The sequence below is a fragment of the Peromyscus eremicus genome, chromosome 5, assembly GCF_949786415.1.
Source record: "Peromyscus eremicus chromosome 5, PerEre_H2_v1, whole genome shotgun sequence".
Lineage (NCBI taxonomy): Eukaryota > Metazoa > Chordata > Mammalia > Rodentia > Cricetidae > Peromyscus > Peromyscus eremicus.
The window spans coordinates 104,270,196-104,285,916 of NC_081420.1; the positions used below are offsets into that span (position 1 = coordinate 104,270,196).

At 45.8% G+C, this 15,721-nt stretch overlaps 1 protein-coding gene across 1 annotated transcript; it reads right to left on the reverse strand.

The window, feature by feature from the left end:
• Positions 1-1,499: 1,499 nt before the first annotated feature.
• Positions 1,500-10,541, reverse strand: LOC131911114 (acylcarnitine hydrolase-like). The gene is made up of 14 exons (XM_059263068.1): positions 10,496-10,541; positions 9,905-10,021; positions 8,367-8,372; positions 8,070-8,274; positions 6,810-6,951; positions 6,085-6,218; positions 5,748-6,003; positions 5,253-5,351; positions 4,878-5,018; positions 4,679-4,759; positions 3,382-3,526; positions 2,761-2,898; positions 2,201-2,273; positions 1,500-1,779 (listed from the first exon to the last, which is right to left on the reverse strand). Exons 1-14 carry the CDS (start codon positions 10,539-10,541, stop codon positions 1,593-1,595), a joined length of 1,770 nt encoding a protein of 589 aa, XP_059119051.1. The 3' UTR covers positions 1,500-1,592.
• Positions 10,542-15,721: the final 5,180 nt, after the last annotated feature.

Consider the following 15,721-nt stretch of genomic DNA (forward strand, 5'->3'; position numbering starts at 1 on the left):
GGACAGGCACCAAAAATACAGAGAAAACCTGTCTCGGAAAAAAACAAACAATCAAACAAATAAATAGATAAATAGATAAATATTTTTAAAACCCACAAAAAAAAAGAAAAAATAATAATGATCTAGAGGACCAAAGAGAATTTGAGTTCCAGAAGAAAGCAAGAAGTAGCCTGGAACTGAGAAAGGCCAAAGGGCCCTCCATGCAGTGATCAGGCAGACCATTTTTTCTCCTGAACAGTTCATACCCCACTACACAACCCACAGGCAAACATCTTCACAGATCTATGCAGTGATCCTGCAAATAGGGTCTCATCACATCTGTAGAGCCCTTGGAATAAAAACAAACCTTGATGGAAGCAGAGAGCAAGGAACTAAAGTGGTTCTTCTTCACACACACACATACACACACACACACACACACACACACACACACACACACACACACTTTCCCAGGATCAAAACACAAATGAACATGCCAAGACATGTATCTCACTTGAAAAAAAAGATTCCTTTCCCCATTTGAGGACAAAAATAAATTGGATTGTTACAGCATCGATCATTTGTGACAAATTATGGAGACAATAGACAATGAGGTTTTCAGTTGTTGGGAACCTTGCTAGCTGATGTGAGGACACTAATGCTATATTCTGAAAAGTTTATGGCTCAGACTTGTATGTTGTAGCCTGATGTCCAATGTCATGATTATAAGATTGGATCCACTAGGTAATGGCCAGGCTATTAACACCATTGTTTGTCTATTTTACTCAAGGAGGACATAAGGGGCAAACTTTGAGTCAGAGAGTTACCCCTCTCCATATGCCAAATCTAATGGCTTTCTAACCCTGAACTTCATGATCACCAAATCTAGGAACCAATTTCTGTTGTTTATAAGCCAAACTGTTTATGATACATACTTAAATACATAGTGATATACATACTCATCTGTATAGTTATTATATATTTACATATAGTGTCAATATGTAGAATGAGTTACCTTTGCATTTCTGAGTTCATTAGATCCTCCACCTCAGTCTTGCTAGTAGTGGGGCCACACATCTGTCACAACACTCACCTTGCAGCTTATTATGATTTTCTCATGGCATCTTGAATATACTAAGACACCAGTGCTGTTACTAATCAGGTTATAATCAACTCATAGATAATGCATTGGGACTTGCTGAGAGATGCATATGGGGTTTTAATACCCACCCACATGTGTCATGTTCAAAACTGTCCAGAGCTTCTGATTCATTTGAAGAAATGTAGGATTTGGGAAAGAGGAGAAAGAGGGCTGGGAGAAGATGAGGTAAAAAAGAGAGGAAGAGATGCAGGTCCACTGGGATACAAAGCAATGTTAGCATCCACTGGGGCTCACACAAACACACTGTCATGGGGAATTTATTGAATATGTGAAACAAGACAGGACCCACAAACAGGGTACCAGTGATACACTTAAGTGTAAGCTGAACAGATACATGAAGAGTGGATGCATAGACACATGAAAGATGGAGTCACCCCTCTCTTTTGAGTGTGGGGGCACCTTAGGTTGACTCCAATTCTACTCAGGACACTCCACTATGGTGCATAACATGCTACAGCTCTGTGTGCTTTTTCTCAACATCCTTCAGCTGCTGGATCTTCTGGGGCAGAGTCTTGGTCCAGAACTGCATCCTGTTGGCCTTCAGAGCATAGCCCACAGTAGTCTGGATGTCCAGCTGCAGGTACTGCTCATCCTGGGTAAACACAGGCCAGTGGGGCAGGTCCATGCTGTTGGAGTTCCTGTGGACACACCCCCATATTAGGGTGCAGTGAGGATCACTATGAGTTATGCTGTGGCCAGACTTGATCCCCTACTTTGGGTCAATATGGTGCATGAAGCAGGCCAGAATTCAAGGACAAAGAAGGATGGTCTCAGGATAGAGACAAAAGAGAAGCTCCCACTCCATAAGGGGCAAGATCATCTGGGGTGTTTTTTACTTTCTCTCTATAGCAGGCTCATGGACACAAAACTAGAGCAGTTTGGCCATACATGCCAAGTCACAGGGAGATGATTATTGACTGACACTCATATGAGACCACTGTGTGAGAGAAACCTGCCCCTGAGGAATAACCTATCATGTGATAAAGCATCTATATATGCTCCTGAGGCTACCACAAACAGGAGGAGGCCCTGAGAGTTTCAGGGGGTGTGTCTTCTCACCCATGTCTTGCAAAGTTGGCCCAGTATTTCATTATCCTCCTGCTCAGCAGCTCCTCATCTTCAGTAAAGTCAACTGTAGCCATGAGGAAAAGAAATGTTCAGGTCCCAGTCGCCCTATACACCTGCCACATCCACAATCCCAACTACAGCCTAACTGCAGTGTGCATGTTCCCCATCTGCTGGGATTCAGGATCTTCCATTTTCCACACTTCCTTTACTTGTCCCAGCCTCTAACTGAACCCACCACCTCCACCCCAGCTTATTCTTAGTACAGATGCCATTTCTTTGCTCTGGCATAGTCACTTAAGAAAACATCATGGCTTTAAGTGTCTCCCTCAGATATCAGATTTGACACCACCATCAGGGCAGGGATGGGAAAGAAAGTACAATCTGGACTGGAAAAGATTCAGATTACAGTCCTAGTTTACCATTTTGGGCTATAAGATGGCTCAGAAAGGCTCTCCAAGAACCTCAGTTTCCTCACTTGGACAGTGAGCTCAGTCATCCCTCAGTTCTCATCTCGGTCACTATCCTACTTGTGGAGAAAAGGGAAGACTCACATTCGCTGCCCCAGAAGGAGCATCCAAAGACAAAGAAAATCTCATCACCATGGTCAGCCTTCACATCAGGTGGTCTGACATCTTTGAAGAAGTTGGATGGGTGCTGAAACTCATAGAAGTAGACAGGGGCAAGGGGACCTGGAAGTGTAGACACATGGTGACATAGTAGCCTCTTACCTGGACCTGTCCAGCCTCATCTTTTGTGTGAGATACCTTGACCTAAAGTTGTTACAATGGCTGGGAGTTTAGGGGAGTGTAGACTCCAAGGCTGAAGCATGAGCTTTGGAAAGGCCTTGGTTAAATCATAACCTTGAGTCTTTTGAGGAAGTTCTAGCACATCATTACCTCAATTTCCTCATCTGTGCCTGAAGGTATTATGCTCTTACACTAGACATGAGGATTTACTGAGGTAATAGTCCTCAGAATCCTGGAACCAGAGAATAAATAAAGACACCAGAGGGCTGTCCTTGGACCCACAGCTCTGAGACATCTCCTTGGAATCAGGCCTCTTTTTCTTTGTGACACTACTGGAGATTAGACATGTAGCATTATGCATATGAAGCAAGTGTTCTTTCACTAGCTAGAGTCCCAACCCAGAGGCATATTTATAGATGTATTTACTCTGAGCATGGGCTACTTGCAAGGCAGGGACCACAAACATGAAGTCTTCCATCATCTCCTTGAACTGTGTTTGGAGAATCTCAGGGTCTTCAGTGTCTCCCAAATACTCCTCTACCAGAATGTCAACAAAACCAGGAGGCATCATCTAGTTCAGAGAGATTCAGAGAAGATGTGTTAGTAAAACTTCAGCACCAGGCATCAGTATCCTCAGGTGAAGAGAGAGGGGTCTGAGGTGGAGACCGTAATGGAGCAAAGGACATACTTGCAAGTGACATAAGGGGAAAGGGGCTGGATAAAGAAATCCACCCTGACCCTGGAGCCCAGAATTAGGGAAGGATGGCTCAGATAAAGCCAGTGAGAGAAACACAGTTTAGCTCAGATCAGAGCCATCTCTGTCCCTATCCAACTGACTTGTGAAACCAACCAATCACAGAGCAGGATAGTAGAACCCTGGGTCTGGAGTTGACTCCACCCCCTAGACTTCCTGTAAAAATTGCCCTGCCTAGTCTGTTAGAAAAGAAGGCTGTTCTCTCCACCCTGGTAGAGGCAGCTACTCTCCTGGACTCCTCCCTCCCAAATAAACCTCTTCCTCAAAAGAGTTTTTTGGGTGTGAAAATCTTCATTCACTGGCATAGAGAAGATCTTTGCTAAGACGTCCCCCAGGAATGTGGTAAAAACGAGAGAGAGAACTGAAAGAGCAGGGCAAGGAGGAGCTGAACAGAGACCTTTGCTAAGACATCCCTCGGTGGACAGAGAGATTGCTACATTTCTGCAGGGGTTTCCCCTTTCCCAGAGTGAAGCAAAAGAAGCACCATCTCAGGCGAGAGAAGCAGAGCTCTGCTAAGAAGTCCCCTTAAGTGGGAGCTGAGCAAAGCTCAGCTGTAGAAGCTCTCCAGGAGAGGAGTGGGGTTCCTATATCCTGTGGGGAGACCACCCTCATCCCACCAGGTATACCCTGACTTCCCCAAAGAGTCAGGATGCCCTTCCCTGCTGAAGCAGTTTCAGACTTGATTCTCCCAAAAAGTAAGAATAATCGCCCTCCAGGGCTGAACTGTCTCCTCGCAGTTTCAGCCATCAATTTACTAACATTTTGGTGCCGAAACCCAGGACCTAAACCCAGAGAGTTGTAAAACATGAAATTTATTAACATTTGGGTGCTGAAATCCAGGAAACCAAACCCAGAGTTTTTGCAATTTACTAACAATAAGCATACTCTATTCTTTGCTCAGGTGGCTCTTGGCAATGGCAGATAAGTAGAAGCTCCCTGGTCACTGGCCCACAATATTAAGAGTCTTACCAGTTGTGTTGGTGTGCTCTGTAGAACAGCCTGAATGGTCTCTCTGTCCATTTTTTCCCAAGTATCAGTGTTGCACAGGTACTGAGAGGTGGATGGAAAAGTTCAAGTTGATTTTCCAATAGGTTGTAGTTGGGACTGTGGATCTCTGAGCACCCTCTCCCATCCAATCAGGTAATCAAAGAGTTGTATCTGAACTCACCATTGGGATGCCCCAGCCAAACTCATCATTGTTGACACCTATGATGCTGGGGACAGGTTGAAAATCAGCAGACACCAACAACTCTTCAGGGTGCCTAGGAAAGAACACCCCATCCACCACAGCAGGAATGATTGTGAAGACCTGAGGGGCATTCAAGGTGAAGGATCAAGCTCAGGGCCCAGATATTTTCTGATGTCAAATAATCCCATGATACCCATACACATCCATGGTTTAGTTGAACTTGTATCCATTTTGCATTGACAACTACAGGGGCATCAAGCCATGTACATCAGCTATGTTGTCCCTGAGCAGAAAGGACTTTCTATTTCACCCCTATTGGATCCCTTCCAAGACACAAATACCATGTGATCAAACCTTAGTGATATCCAGAATCTCCTCTTCACTCTTGCCTCTCAGACAGCCCACCAGGGATTCTGAGTCCATCTGATTACATCCAGAGAGGTTGGCCACCATCTGTACAGAGCACAAGCAGAAGCCTGTTCATCCTTCCAGGCAGGGAAAGAAGTCTTCCTAATACTTCTAGTTAGTGTGGGTGCCCCACAAATCACAGTGGGTAAAGTGTGTGGATTGCAGCAGGAATGCAATTGTTCCCACGTCCCCTGTGGGAGCTAATGCACCTGCTGCAATGCATCTGGACACAATGGGAGCTACTAGGTACAACTGTTTGGGGCAGAGAAAAAACTCAGCTTTTGTGAAGCAGAGGTGTATGCAGTCTGACCCTTGAAGCTTTCAGCAAGGAAGAAGTAAAAAGAAAGACCTAGGTATCTCTATGATATTTGTTGCATTCACAGAGCAGACAGAACCAGGAGTTCTGAGAGTGAGGGCTGGGATAGGAAGAATAGAGGGAACTATGTAGACCTCCTCAGACTGGGAGACAAGACCAGGCATCCTGGCCACTCCACTCTTCATAATGGCTGCATGGAAGAGTCCTTTGGACATGGGGGACACAACGAGTGAAGACACACTTGTTCCCCCTGCTGACTCGCCAAAAATAGTGACCTGGTCAGGATTGCCTCCAAAGTGGGCAATATTCTGCTGGACCCAGTGTAGGGCAGCCACTTGGTCCAGGAAGCCCCGGTTGCCTCTGGCATGCTCATCTCTAGTGCTGAGAAGTGGCAGGGACAGGAATCACAGGGCTGTCCTGTTTATACTCAGCTCCCAATTCCCTGCCTTACCCTTGGCTCACCTGAAGTAACCCAGGACACCCAGGCGGTACTGGATAGTGACCACCAGTATGTCCTCAATGGCTGCTAGCTTCGATCCATCATACACAGAAGCCATGCCCACAGTGAGTCCACCTCCATGGATCCATACCATCACCTGGTAAATAAATAAGATAAGAGATCATTCCCCTTACCCAACCCAAGTGCCACTTGTCATCTAGAATATCCATTGCTTTGTCTCAGAAGCTGCCCACATAGACAGATCCCAGCTGTCATCATCTGTTAAAGGATCCAAGTTCCACCAGGAAGAAAAGTCTCTCAACCATTATTTTGTCTCATGTACCAAAGGCTGTCACCAATACCCCAGGAGACCCTCAGAAAAGGAAAGACATGTGTCCTTCATGATCACATATGGAAATAAAGCAAGTGCCCTCCAGTGTTACTAGCCAAACAGTGATGAGTCAATTTTTATGACTTAGATGATACAAGCCTCATCTCTGGGAAATCTGATTGGGTGTTTTGGGCACAAGCCCTGAATTCATTAAGTTACAGACTCCGACTTCTCAATGCCTCCAGGATTTCTGTCCCTAAGCCCATAAGTTAACTGCCTACTGTGGGCAAGAAAGTATTCTTGGAAATATTCAGGCAGGGCCTATACTGAAACAAAACCCAGAATGATCTTAGCCCTTCCATATTCCTTCATAAGGAATGTCCTTCCACCCCCAGTTGGCCATGGCCTAATACTCACAGGCAGGTTGGAGTCCTCAGAAGCATGAGCAGGTGAGTAGATGTTGAGGTACAGGCAGTCTTCAGACATAGAAAGAAGAGGTGGGGTGCTTTTGAACAGGATCTCGGTTGCTGAATTCATTATAGTGATATTCTGTAGACAACTGTCAACAATGGTAAATGGTTAACTATTCAAAGGACTGAACAGTAATTAAAGTCAGAAACTGGGTAGATTGTCTCCTAGAAAACTACTTGCTGTAAATATGAGATCATTTTCTAAAGTTCCTCTTGGGGCTGGAGGGATGGCTCAGTGGTCACTAGCCCTGGCTGCTATTCCAGAGGACCTGGGTTAGATCCCTAGCACCCACCCCTATGACTCAAGTCAAAGGGGATCTGAGGACACTGAATGGTCATTGATCACAGACATTCATGCACTAAAACACCCAAATACACAAAATAATAAATAAATAAAATAAAGTCACTCCTCCACAGATAGAAGCCTCAGGCTCTAAGGAAGCTGTGATAGAGCCCAGATCTCTGTATATAGATTTAGATGATCTTAGATCCTACTTATTGGAAGGTCAGGGAACAGAGAGTCCTAGGAGTCTTCATGGCAGATTTGACCATGTGTTTTGACATTTTTACCATTTCTCCCTCTCTCAATTAAGGCCTAAAAAAGGTGAGTTGCCTCTACAGTGCTATTGCATAAATGAGTGTGAATTAGTTTCCATAAGGTAGTAAGACCTCCTTCATCTAAAGTCTCCATTTTCAGGGTTCCTCATCTCTCCCACAGGCCTCTCATTGTCAGCACATGCACTTGTTCTTGTCAATCGACATCTGCTCATATGGTTGGCACAGTGACTGTGGAGGGTACAGTCCTTTGGAGACCATTGCTTCACTATTTCGGATTCTTCAGTCTCTGCTATAAAACTCAGGAGTGCTTCTGGTTAAGTGATGGAGTCTGATCTCCTCCCAGAGACATTTCCCCTAGTGCCAGAGACACATGACATAGCCTGACTCTCAAGACAAATGTGCCTGTGCTCCCATCTGCAGTCCTCAAGGCTAGCTCCTTGTGTGGGCCAAGCACTGAACCTTGAGCACAGGTTGTTCCATTCAGAACCTCAGCAGGCCCTTGGGAAAATGTAAGTGGGAATCCCCCTACTCCATGAAGAGGGGGAACTGGATGTGGGATTGAGAAATAAAAACCACTGCAGCTGGGACATCCCTCACAACACTAGCCCACTCCCGGGCCTGAACTCCTCTGGACCCCAGAAGAGCTTACATGGCAGGATGGGAAGTTCCATCCCTCACACCACTCCATGGCTCAGGGGGCTCAGGAGGAGCAAACCGCAGATGTCCTACAGGTGGCTTGGCAAAGGGAATTCCCAGGAAGATGTGGACTCCCATGTTGATATCCTCCAAGTGGACAAGGTTATCCTGCACCTGTCCGGTGTGTGTGATCCTGATAGGCCTGGATGAGTCTTGGCCTGTAAATAAAGAAGTGATAGCTAGGTTAGTCTGCCCAATAGGCCACTTTTGTTCCATCCTTTCGACCCTTTTTACAGCCTCCTCAAAAGACCCTGGACTGAAAACACAGAATTTGCGTATTTCCTCCCTGTTACAGTCTTCACTGTGCTACCACCTGGCCTATTCCATTTACCAGACTCAATTAGGAATGAGGGGACTCAAGGACATCATTCAGCCCTATGAGCTTCCTGTACAGGGCCACATATGTGGCAATGACACAGTCTCCTTTCCATCAACTCTGTGTGAGCCAGTATAGGAACTATTCGGTCACACTGAACATTATCCCATGTAGGCTAGCTACATGCACGATGTTTCAACCTCACAGAAAAGCTCTCTATAAAGTTCATATGAAATCTGGTAATCTGTCCTTCCCACCATAGGCTGTGAGTTATAACCCAAAGCAGGGACAGAGTTTATGAACAAAAGGTAAAATCAAACACAGCCGAAGAAATTTCATTTTCTGTTTTCCTTTGTTTGTTTGTTTTTTGTTTGTTTGCTTGCTTGCTTGTTTGTTCTTTAATTTCTTGACACAAGGTCTTGCTAGTTAGCCCAAACTGGTTCTGCAGTTGAGATGCTCCTGTCTCAATTTCCTGGGTGCTTAATTTGCAGCTGTGTGGCTATACCCTGGTCACACTTCTCTTCTTGAGTAATCCTGGTCACTATATGTCAGACTCTGCCATTTGCTGTCCCTGTGGATGAGACAGGCCTGGGAGGTATAGAGGGGACAGGACATGAATCTTTTTCATTTTATAGTTGTAAGTGATTCTGAACCCAGACTTTTAAACAAACAACATAAAATAACAGCCATGAGTGAATCTGGCAGAACCTGCTGTCTAGAAGGTGCTGGTGACATCCCAGAACCCTGGCGACAACAGAGAAGAGTCTCAGGCTGAGCTGGGTGCAGCCTCCTTAGTGGGGAGGCCTGGATAGAGGTCACCAGAGTTCACACTAGGAGGATTTGTGGTAAGGGGCATCTAGGGCTGCACACACACCCTGAGCACAGTGCTCTCTGACTTAGCTCTGATAAGGACCTGAAAATTGTTGACTCTCCCAAAGCACATGCTAGTTGCCCCAGAAACCAAGCCCGGGTAAAGAACATGGAGAAGGAAACCCAGACTATCTAGGTACAACAATAGGTTGTAGGACTGGGACTGTCTGCATACCTTAGTGGCAGCCAGTACCTTGTGCAGGGCCTTTATGGAGTGCCATGGCACTTCTCTATTCTGAGAGTGGCACATGAGGACTCCTCAGCAGCATGAAGTTATGCTGTTATTATCCAAGTCAGTAGCAGCTACAGTTTCAGACACACAGAGAGGAAATGTCCCCTCTGTTCCTCTGTCCCCTGTAGATTCAACACAACTGACAGCCCATCATACTAGTATTGGAGTTCCTCTGGCCTCCCAGATTGTTTGGTAGAGGGGCAAGACTCTGGGCTTTTGTAGGGAATTAGGAGACTCACATTTCCCACACTGCCATCTCCTCCGGCTCCTTCCTCCCTGGTACTTTTACCCCTGCAATCTCAGCCAATAACTCTCATCAAGTTTTGGCAGCTTGGACATGGGTCCCCCATTCCTCCCTAGGTAGTCTCACTGTGCACAGCAAAGAGAAGCAGAAGGCCACAGGTCAGAAAATTCAGCCATCTAGAAAGTCTACCTGAAGGCCTGCTTAGCTCCCAGTCCTGAGTCTGTGCTGCTGTGTGTGATCGACCTCATGTAAATGTCACAAACATATGAATTTGCCAGGGCAGGAACTTTGAACCAAAGGAGAGGGGTCAGAGTAGGGGCAGAGGGTGGGGCAGTCCAGGCCAAGGTCCTTGAACTCTACTGGCTGGGCTGCATGGTGGGAACCAATGAGCAGCAAGTGAGGCAAAGCTGCCTCCCATTCCTGCTCTTCCTTTAGTCCCCTTGGGAGGCACAGCAGGGACTCTGAAGCCCTCTCTCCAAATCTGGTGTCACCATATCAGGCTTATTAAGCAGGAACAGGACTATTAAAGTATTGGTGTAAAGGGATTGAAGCAGAAAGCTATAACTGGAGAAGCTGCAGGGCTTTTCTGAGTAGATGCATTCTCAGGATGTCACAGATGGAGAATGGAATGGAACTGAGGAAATGTGACCTGGGTAAAGGGGAACTGCCTGCACATGCCCACCACCCTGAAAACACCTCCCTGCTTTCAGGACTTACAGTTCCTGAGTCCAGGTTCAGGGTCCCTCAACACATTGATCTTCATCTTTCTCCATGTGCCTCTCCCAGTTATGCCTTGACAGTTCATGAATCACACTGCAACTCTGCCACCATACCATAGTCACCTGGCCTCTTTGCTGTAGCTACTCTGGTGGCCAGCTTCTCTCAAGTTCACAGTTGCTAACCCACATGCACTGGAGCCTGCTGGCTCTAATACTGAGGACAGTCTGGGCTCTTGGGGCCTGAATTAAAGTTCAAATGCAGGCCATTGAGCAGGAGTTTCAGAAACATGGTGAGCCTTGGCAGACTACATCTGAGAGGACACAATCAGGAGGTCCCATCTAGCCCATCTTGATTCCCCAAATGTAGTATCATGAGGTTCAATCTCAGAAAGACTTTAGAGCCACCTAAGAATGGGCCTTGGTTCCGTTTTTCAGTCTACAGAACCCACAGAACCACACAGAAAGACAGTCTACGGCAGTTTTCTGGTCATTTCCCTGGCATGGTACAACCACGGCTTGTCCTATCACCCTGCTCTCAATAATCTGTCTCCTCCTCAGCACACTCTGTGGTCACAGCTCCTGCCTAGGCAATGCTCTCTCTGCCCTCAATTCCCTGTTTGAAGGAAGAGCTGGAGTATGGAGGCTGAAGGCCCTCAGCTCCTCCAAGCTCCCTGTCCTAGGACCAGTTTCTTCAGTTAACTGGGCAGCATGGTAATCTTGGGCTTCTGCACCAAGCTGGGGGAGGGTCTCCGTTCACTCTGCTACTTACTGCACTGTCTTCAGAGGCTCCACATTGATGATGGAAAGACCATAGGAAATGTGGACTGGAGAGTCTCATCAGTCATGTTCTGTATATGAGGAAATTGTCAGTGTGTGTGTGTGTGTGTGTGTGTGTGTGTGTGTGTGTGTGTGTGTGTGTGTATTGGGAAGGGAGTAAAGCTCAGGGAAGTGTCTGAAATGAGACACCACCACAACCCAGTCGTTATAACCAGATTATGACCCATAGGCAAAAGTGTTGGCAAAGTCATAGAGCATCTGATACAGCTACACATGGCTAGAGGGGAAGGAAAATGATTACATGGTGATCAGGGAAGGCAACTTCACATCTTCTCTGAAAGTTCAACACCTTTGTTCTATGACTCAACAATTCTACTTCCAAGACTTTAGCCTGAGGAAACAAGTGAATGGCATCACATCAAGTCATGGGTTTTGTTTGTTTGCTTGTATTTTGTTTGATTTTGAGACAGGGGATCTCTACATAGCCCTGTATGTCTGAGAACTCATAATTATAGACCAGGCTGGCCCAAACTCACTGATTCACCTGCCTTTGCCTCCTGAGTGCTGGGATTAAAGGCATGTACCAACATGCCCAGTCAAAGTCTTGTTTGAACATGACAGCTTGATTAAAATAGCCCAAACCTGATGTCACTCAGATGTGCACCAACAAGTGGTGTGTTCACTCACCATCAAAAGAAAATGCAATTCAAATCTTAAAAACATTATTCTTAGTGACAGAACCGCTCACACATGATTCTTACCTGTGATAGGTAGACAAGACTCTGATGTTTCTGAATTATATTCTATTTCCAAACTTCAACTCCAGAAAGCAGTCAGTTGGTTGCCAGGGAACAAGGCTCAGGTCAATGGTTAATGAAAAGAAACATAGAAAAATATTTGTTGTTTAGTCAGAAAATAAATATGTATACCTGAAGTGGGTGTGGTTACATGCCTCATATTCTATTCCAATATACTAAGCTATGGAATAAATGAATGAATTTGAGTGCATACTTATCACTTGACAATAAAGTTCTACGAAATTAAGACTATTACCCAAATCTAAAAAGTTCCCTGCTGACCAGTGGTAGTGGCACATGTCTTTGATCCCAGGACACGGGAGGCAGAAGCAGGCGGATCTGTGTGAGTTCCAGGCCAGCCTGGTCTACAGAGCAACTTCCAGGACAAAACAACACAGAGGAACCTTGTCTCCACTCTCGAAAAGACAGGAGGAGGAGGAGGAGGAGATGGAAACGAGGTTAAGGAGCAGAAGGAGAGAAAGAGAAAGAAGAAGCAGAAGAAGAAGCAGAAGGAGAAGGAGAAGGAGAAGGAGAAGTCCCCTGCTAACACTCTTGGTGAAGTGCCCTGTTCGTCTGCTGAAATGTCCTTGCAATCAGCAGTAAGTTCAGGCTCCAGCAGAACTATCAGGCAGCTGTCTTCCTGTGCTCAGAGGTCATCTAGCACCTTATGGAACTTTATCTTTGTCTGCCCTCTAGTGTCCAAGGAGAGCAATGCAAGAGGAGTCCCTTCATGATTTCCTGTGATTGGTCTTCAACGCAGTGGATGAAAAAGAGGGACTTGGAGAACCTGGGAAAACTAGAACCCCAGAAAGGCAGTTTCTCAGAGGCAAGAGGCTATGGCCATCTCAGGTCTATAGGAAGAAGGATCTAGCTGTGTGGTGATAGAGATAAAATGTTTTAGGAAAACACTTGCAGACAACATGATTTGGCACTTTTATATAAAGACAAAATAGAAGTGGGAAGTTTTGTTTTGTTTAGAGGATAAATAAAAAACTTAGAGTGAAAATAAGGTAAGAATGGAAATTAAGGAAGGGAAGACCACGGAGAATAGAGTGTCACAGGAACCAGAAGTGTGCAGAGAATTGTAAAAGGCAGAAGGACCCTCAATAAATGAATAGATCTCAGGGAGACAGGGGAGAGCAATCTCTTCTGATGGACATGTCTGGGCCTCCTGACACCCCCATCCTCATTCCAGACACCCACAGTCAAACATCTTCACAGTATGGATGGCATCTCTGTCCAGGTAACTTACTGAAGCACCACTGATGCTTAACACTTTTTATAGCAACAGACGACCTTGTTAAAATGGCCCTGTTTGGAGATTCTCTTTATTAATGCTTTTTCTTCAAGGGAGAATCCTCCTGAGAAAGTTGTGCCATGCTGCAAGATGAAGTGAGCTGTCTGCTAGTGAGAAAGCCCGGCTCCAGAAAGGGTGGAAGTTTGTGACCATGTTGTGAAAAATCAGCATAAGTGCTCACTCCTGTACATCCTGGACATTCAATAAGACCCTGCCAACTTGATGGTCCCTGAGAAACCAAGCCTGGGTGGGACAGAGAGGATGGGACCCAACTCTGCCCTCTAGTGGTTGTGAGTGATTCTGTCCACAGGAGTCAGAGCCAAAGATTTTTCTAATCAGGAAACAGATGGGGTCAGGCTAAAGTTTCTGCCTGCCGAGGCACTGGTGGCCTCCATAGCCTGGCTGACAGCAGGCAAAGGAGAAAGTCTGGTCGGGAGGAGCTGAGGGATAAAGCAAGTGCTGTCTCCTCAGAGCAGAGCAGATTCAAGTGGCCTGGCAGGGGTCACCAGGGTCCACATTAGGATGTCCTGGGGTAAGAGACATTAAAGGCTGCAGACACACCTTGGACAAAGTGCCATTCTGGCTCAGATACTAATAGGGCCTACAGAGTGCCTGACACATCCCCTTTGTCCTGGAAGCAAAATCACTCTTTTGCCCCACGTTCCGGTCGAGCACATGGAGAACAGAACACTGGGGCCTCCTAGTGCAATGTGGGATGTGAGGGCTGGGAGTTTCTGCATCTCCCTGGACAAGGAATCTTGCGTGAACCTTTTTCATCAGTCAGTGCTGGAGAGCACACTCAGTACCAAATGCCAGAGGTATGCTATTATTACCATCATTATCCTATAGTGTTTACAGCTCCAACCACTTCCACAGCCATTCACAGAGAATGAATATGTCCCAAACCTCACCCACCCACCTCTACCCAGAGGTTTCTAACCTCCAAGAACAGCACTCCTCAGAGCTCCTATGCCTGACTAGATTCTGTACTGGGTGTCCTCAGAAATATCTGCCCCTCCTAATGCTGCAAGAGACCCTGTATCTCTAAATGTTGTTGACAGTTCATTGGGTGGGTGCACTATTCCTCCGCTAGCTCCTCTCCATGGTGCATCCTCACCTTCAGTCTCAGCCTCTACTCTACACAATTGTGTAATTCCCACTCAAGTCTCTGTCCCCTGCAAGGGTCTCCTCCTGTACTGGGAAGAGGAGAATCAAGGGCCCACAAACCACAGCGTTTAAACAGCCAGAGTCTGTCTGGCCACATTATCTTCAGTAGCTTGGTTTGTGTCTGCACTGCCGTTAGACATGCCGTGTCTCACAGACAGGGAACAGCATATCTCTCACCATGCACAAAACTCAAGTCCAAGTGGATCAAACACCTCAACATAAATCCAGTTACACTGACCCTGATAGAAGAGAGAGTGGGAAGTAGCCTTGAACACAATGGCACAGGAGACTACTTCCTAAATATAACAGCAGTAGCACAGACACTGTGAGCAATAATTAATAAATGGGACATCCTGAAACTGAGAAGCTTACGTAAGGTAAAGGACACAGTCGATAAAACAAAACATCAGCCTACAGAATGGGAAAAGATAATCACCAACCACACATCTGACAAAACACTAGAAATCAAAATATCAAATAATGCAATTTAAAAAAAAAAAAGAGGTACAGAGCTAAATAGAGAATTCTCAACAGAAGAATCTCAAATGGCAGCCAGACTTTTAAAGAAGTGCTTAACATACTTAGTCATCAGAGAATTCAAATCAAAACAATCTGAGATACCCTCTTACACCTGTCAGAATGGCTAAGATCAAAAACACTGATGACAGCTTATGATGTAGAGGATGTGGACAAGAGGAACACTTCTCCACTGTTGGTGGGAGTGCAAACTTGTACAGCCACTTTGGAAATTAGTATGGCAACTTTTCAGAAAATTGGAAATCAATCTACCTCAAGACCCCGTGATACCACTCTTGGGCATATACCCAAGGAATGCTCAATCATACCACAAGGGCACATGCTCAACTATGTTCATAGCAGCATTATTTATAATAGCCAGAAATTGGAAACAACCTAGATGCCCCTCAACTGAAGAGTGGATAAAGAAAATATGGTACATTTACACAATGGAGTGCTACTCAGAAGTAAAAAATAATGACTTCTGTGGAGGCCCACAAAGGTTTCCTAGTGAGATCTGAGCTTGTTTTACTCAGCAGGGCTGAATTAGAGGATTGCTTGACTACATGCATGGTTACCAGGTGTTTGGAAGGGTCTGCACTTGGCTGTGCTAGGGGGAGGTCTTTTGCTTCACCCCTTGGCATTCCTACAAAAGGCCCTTTAGAAGAGA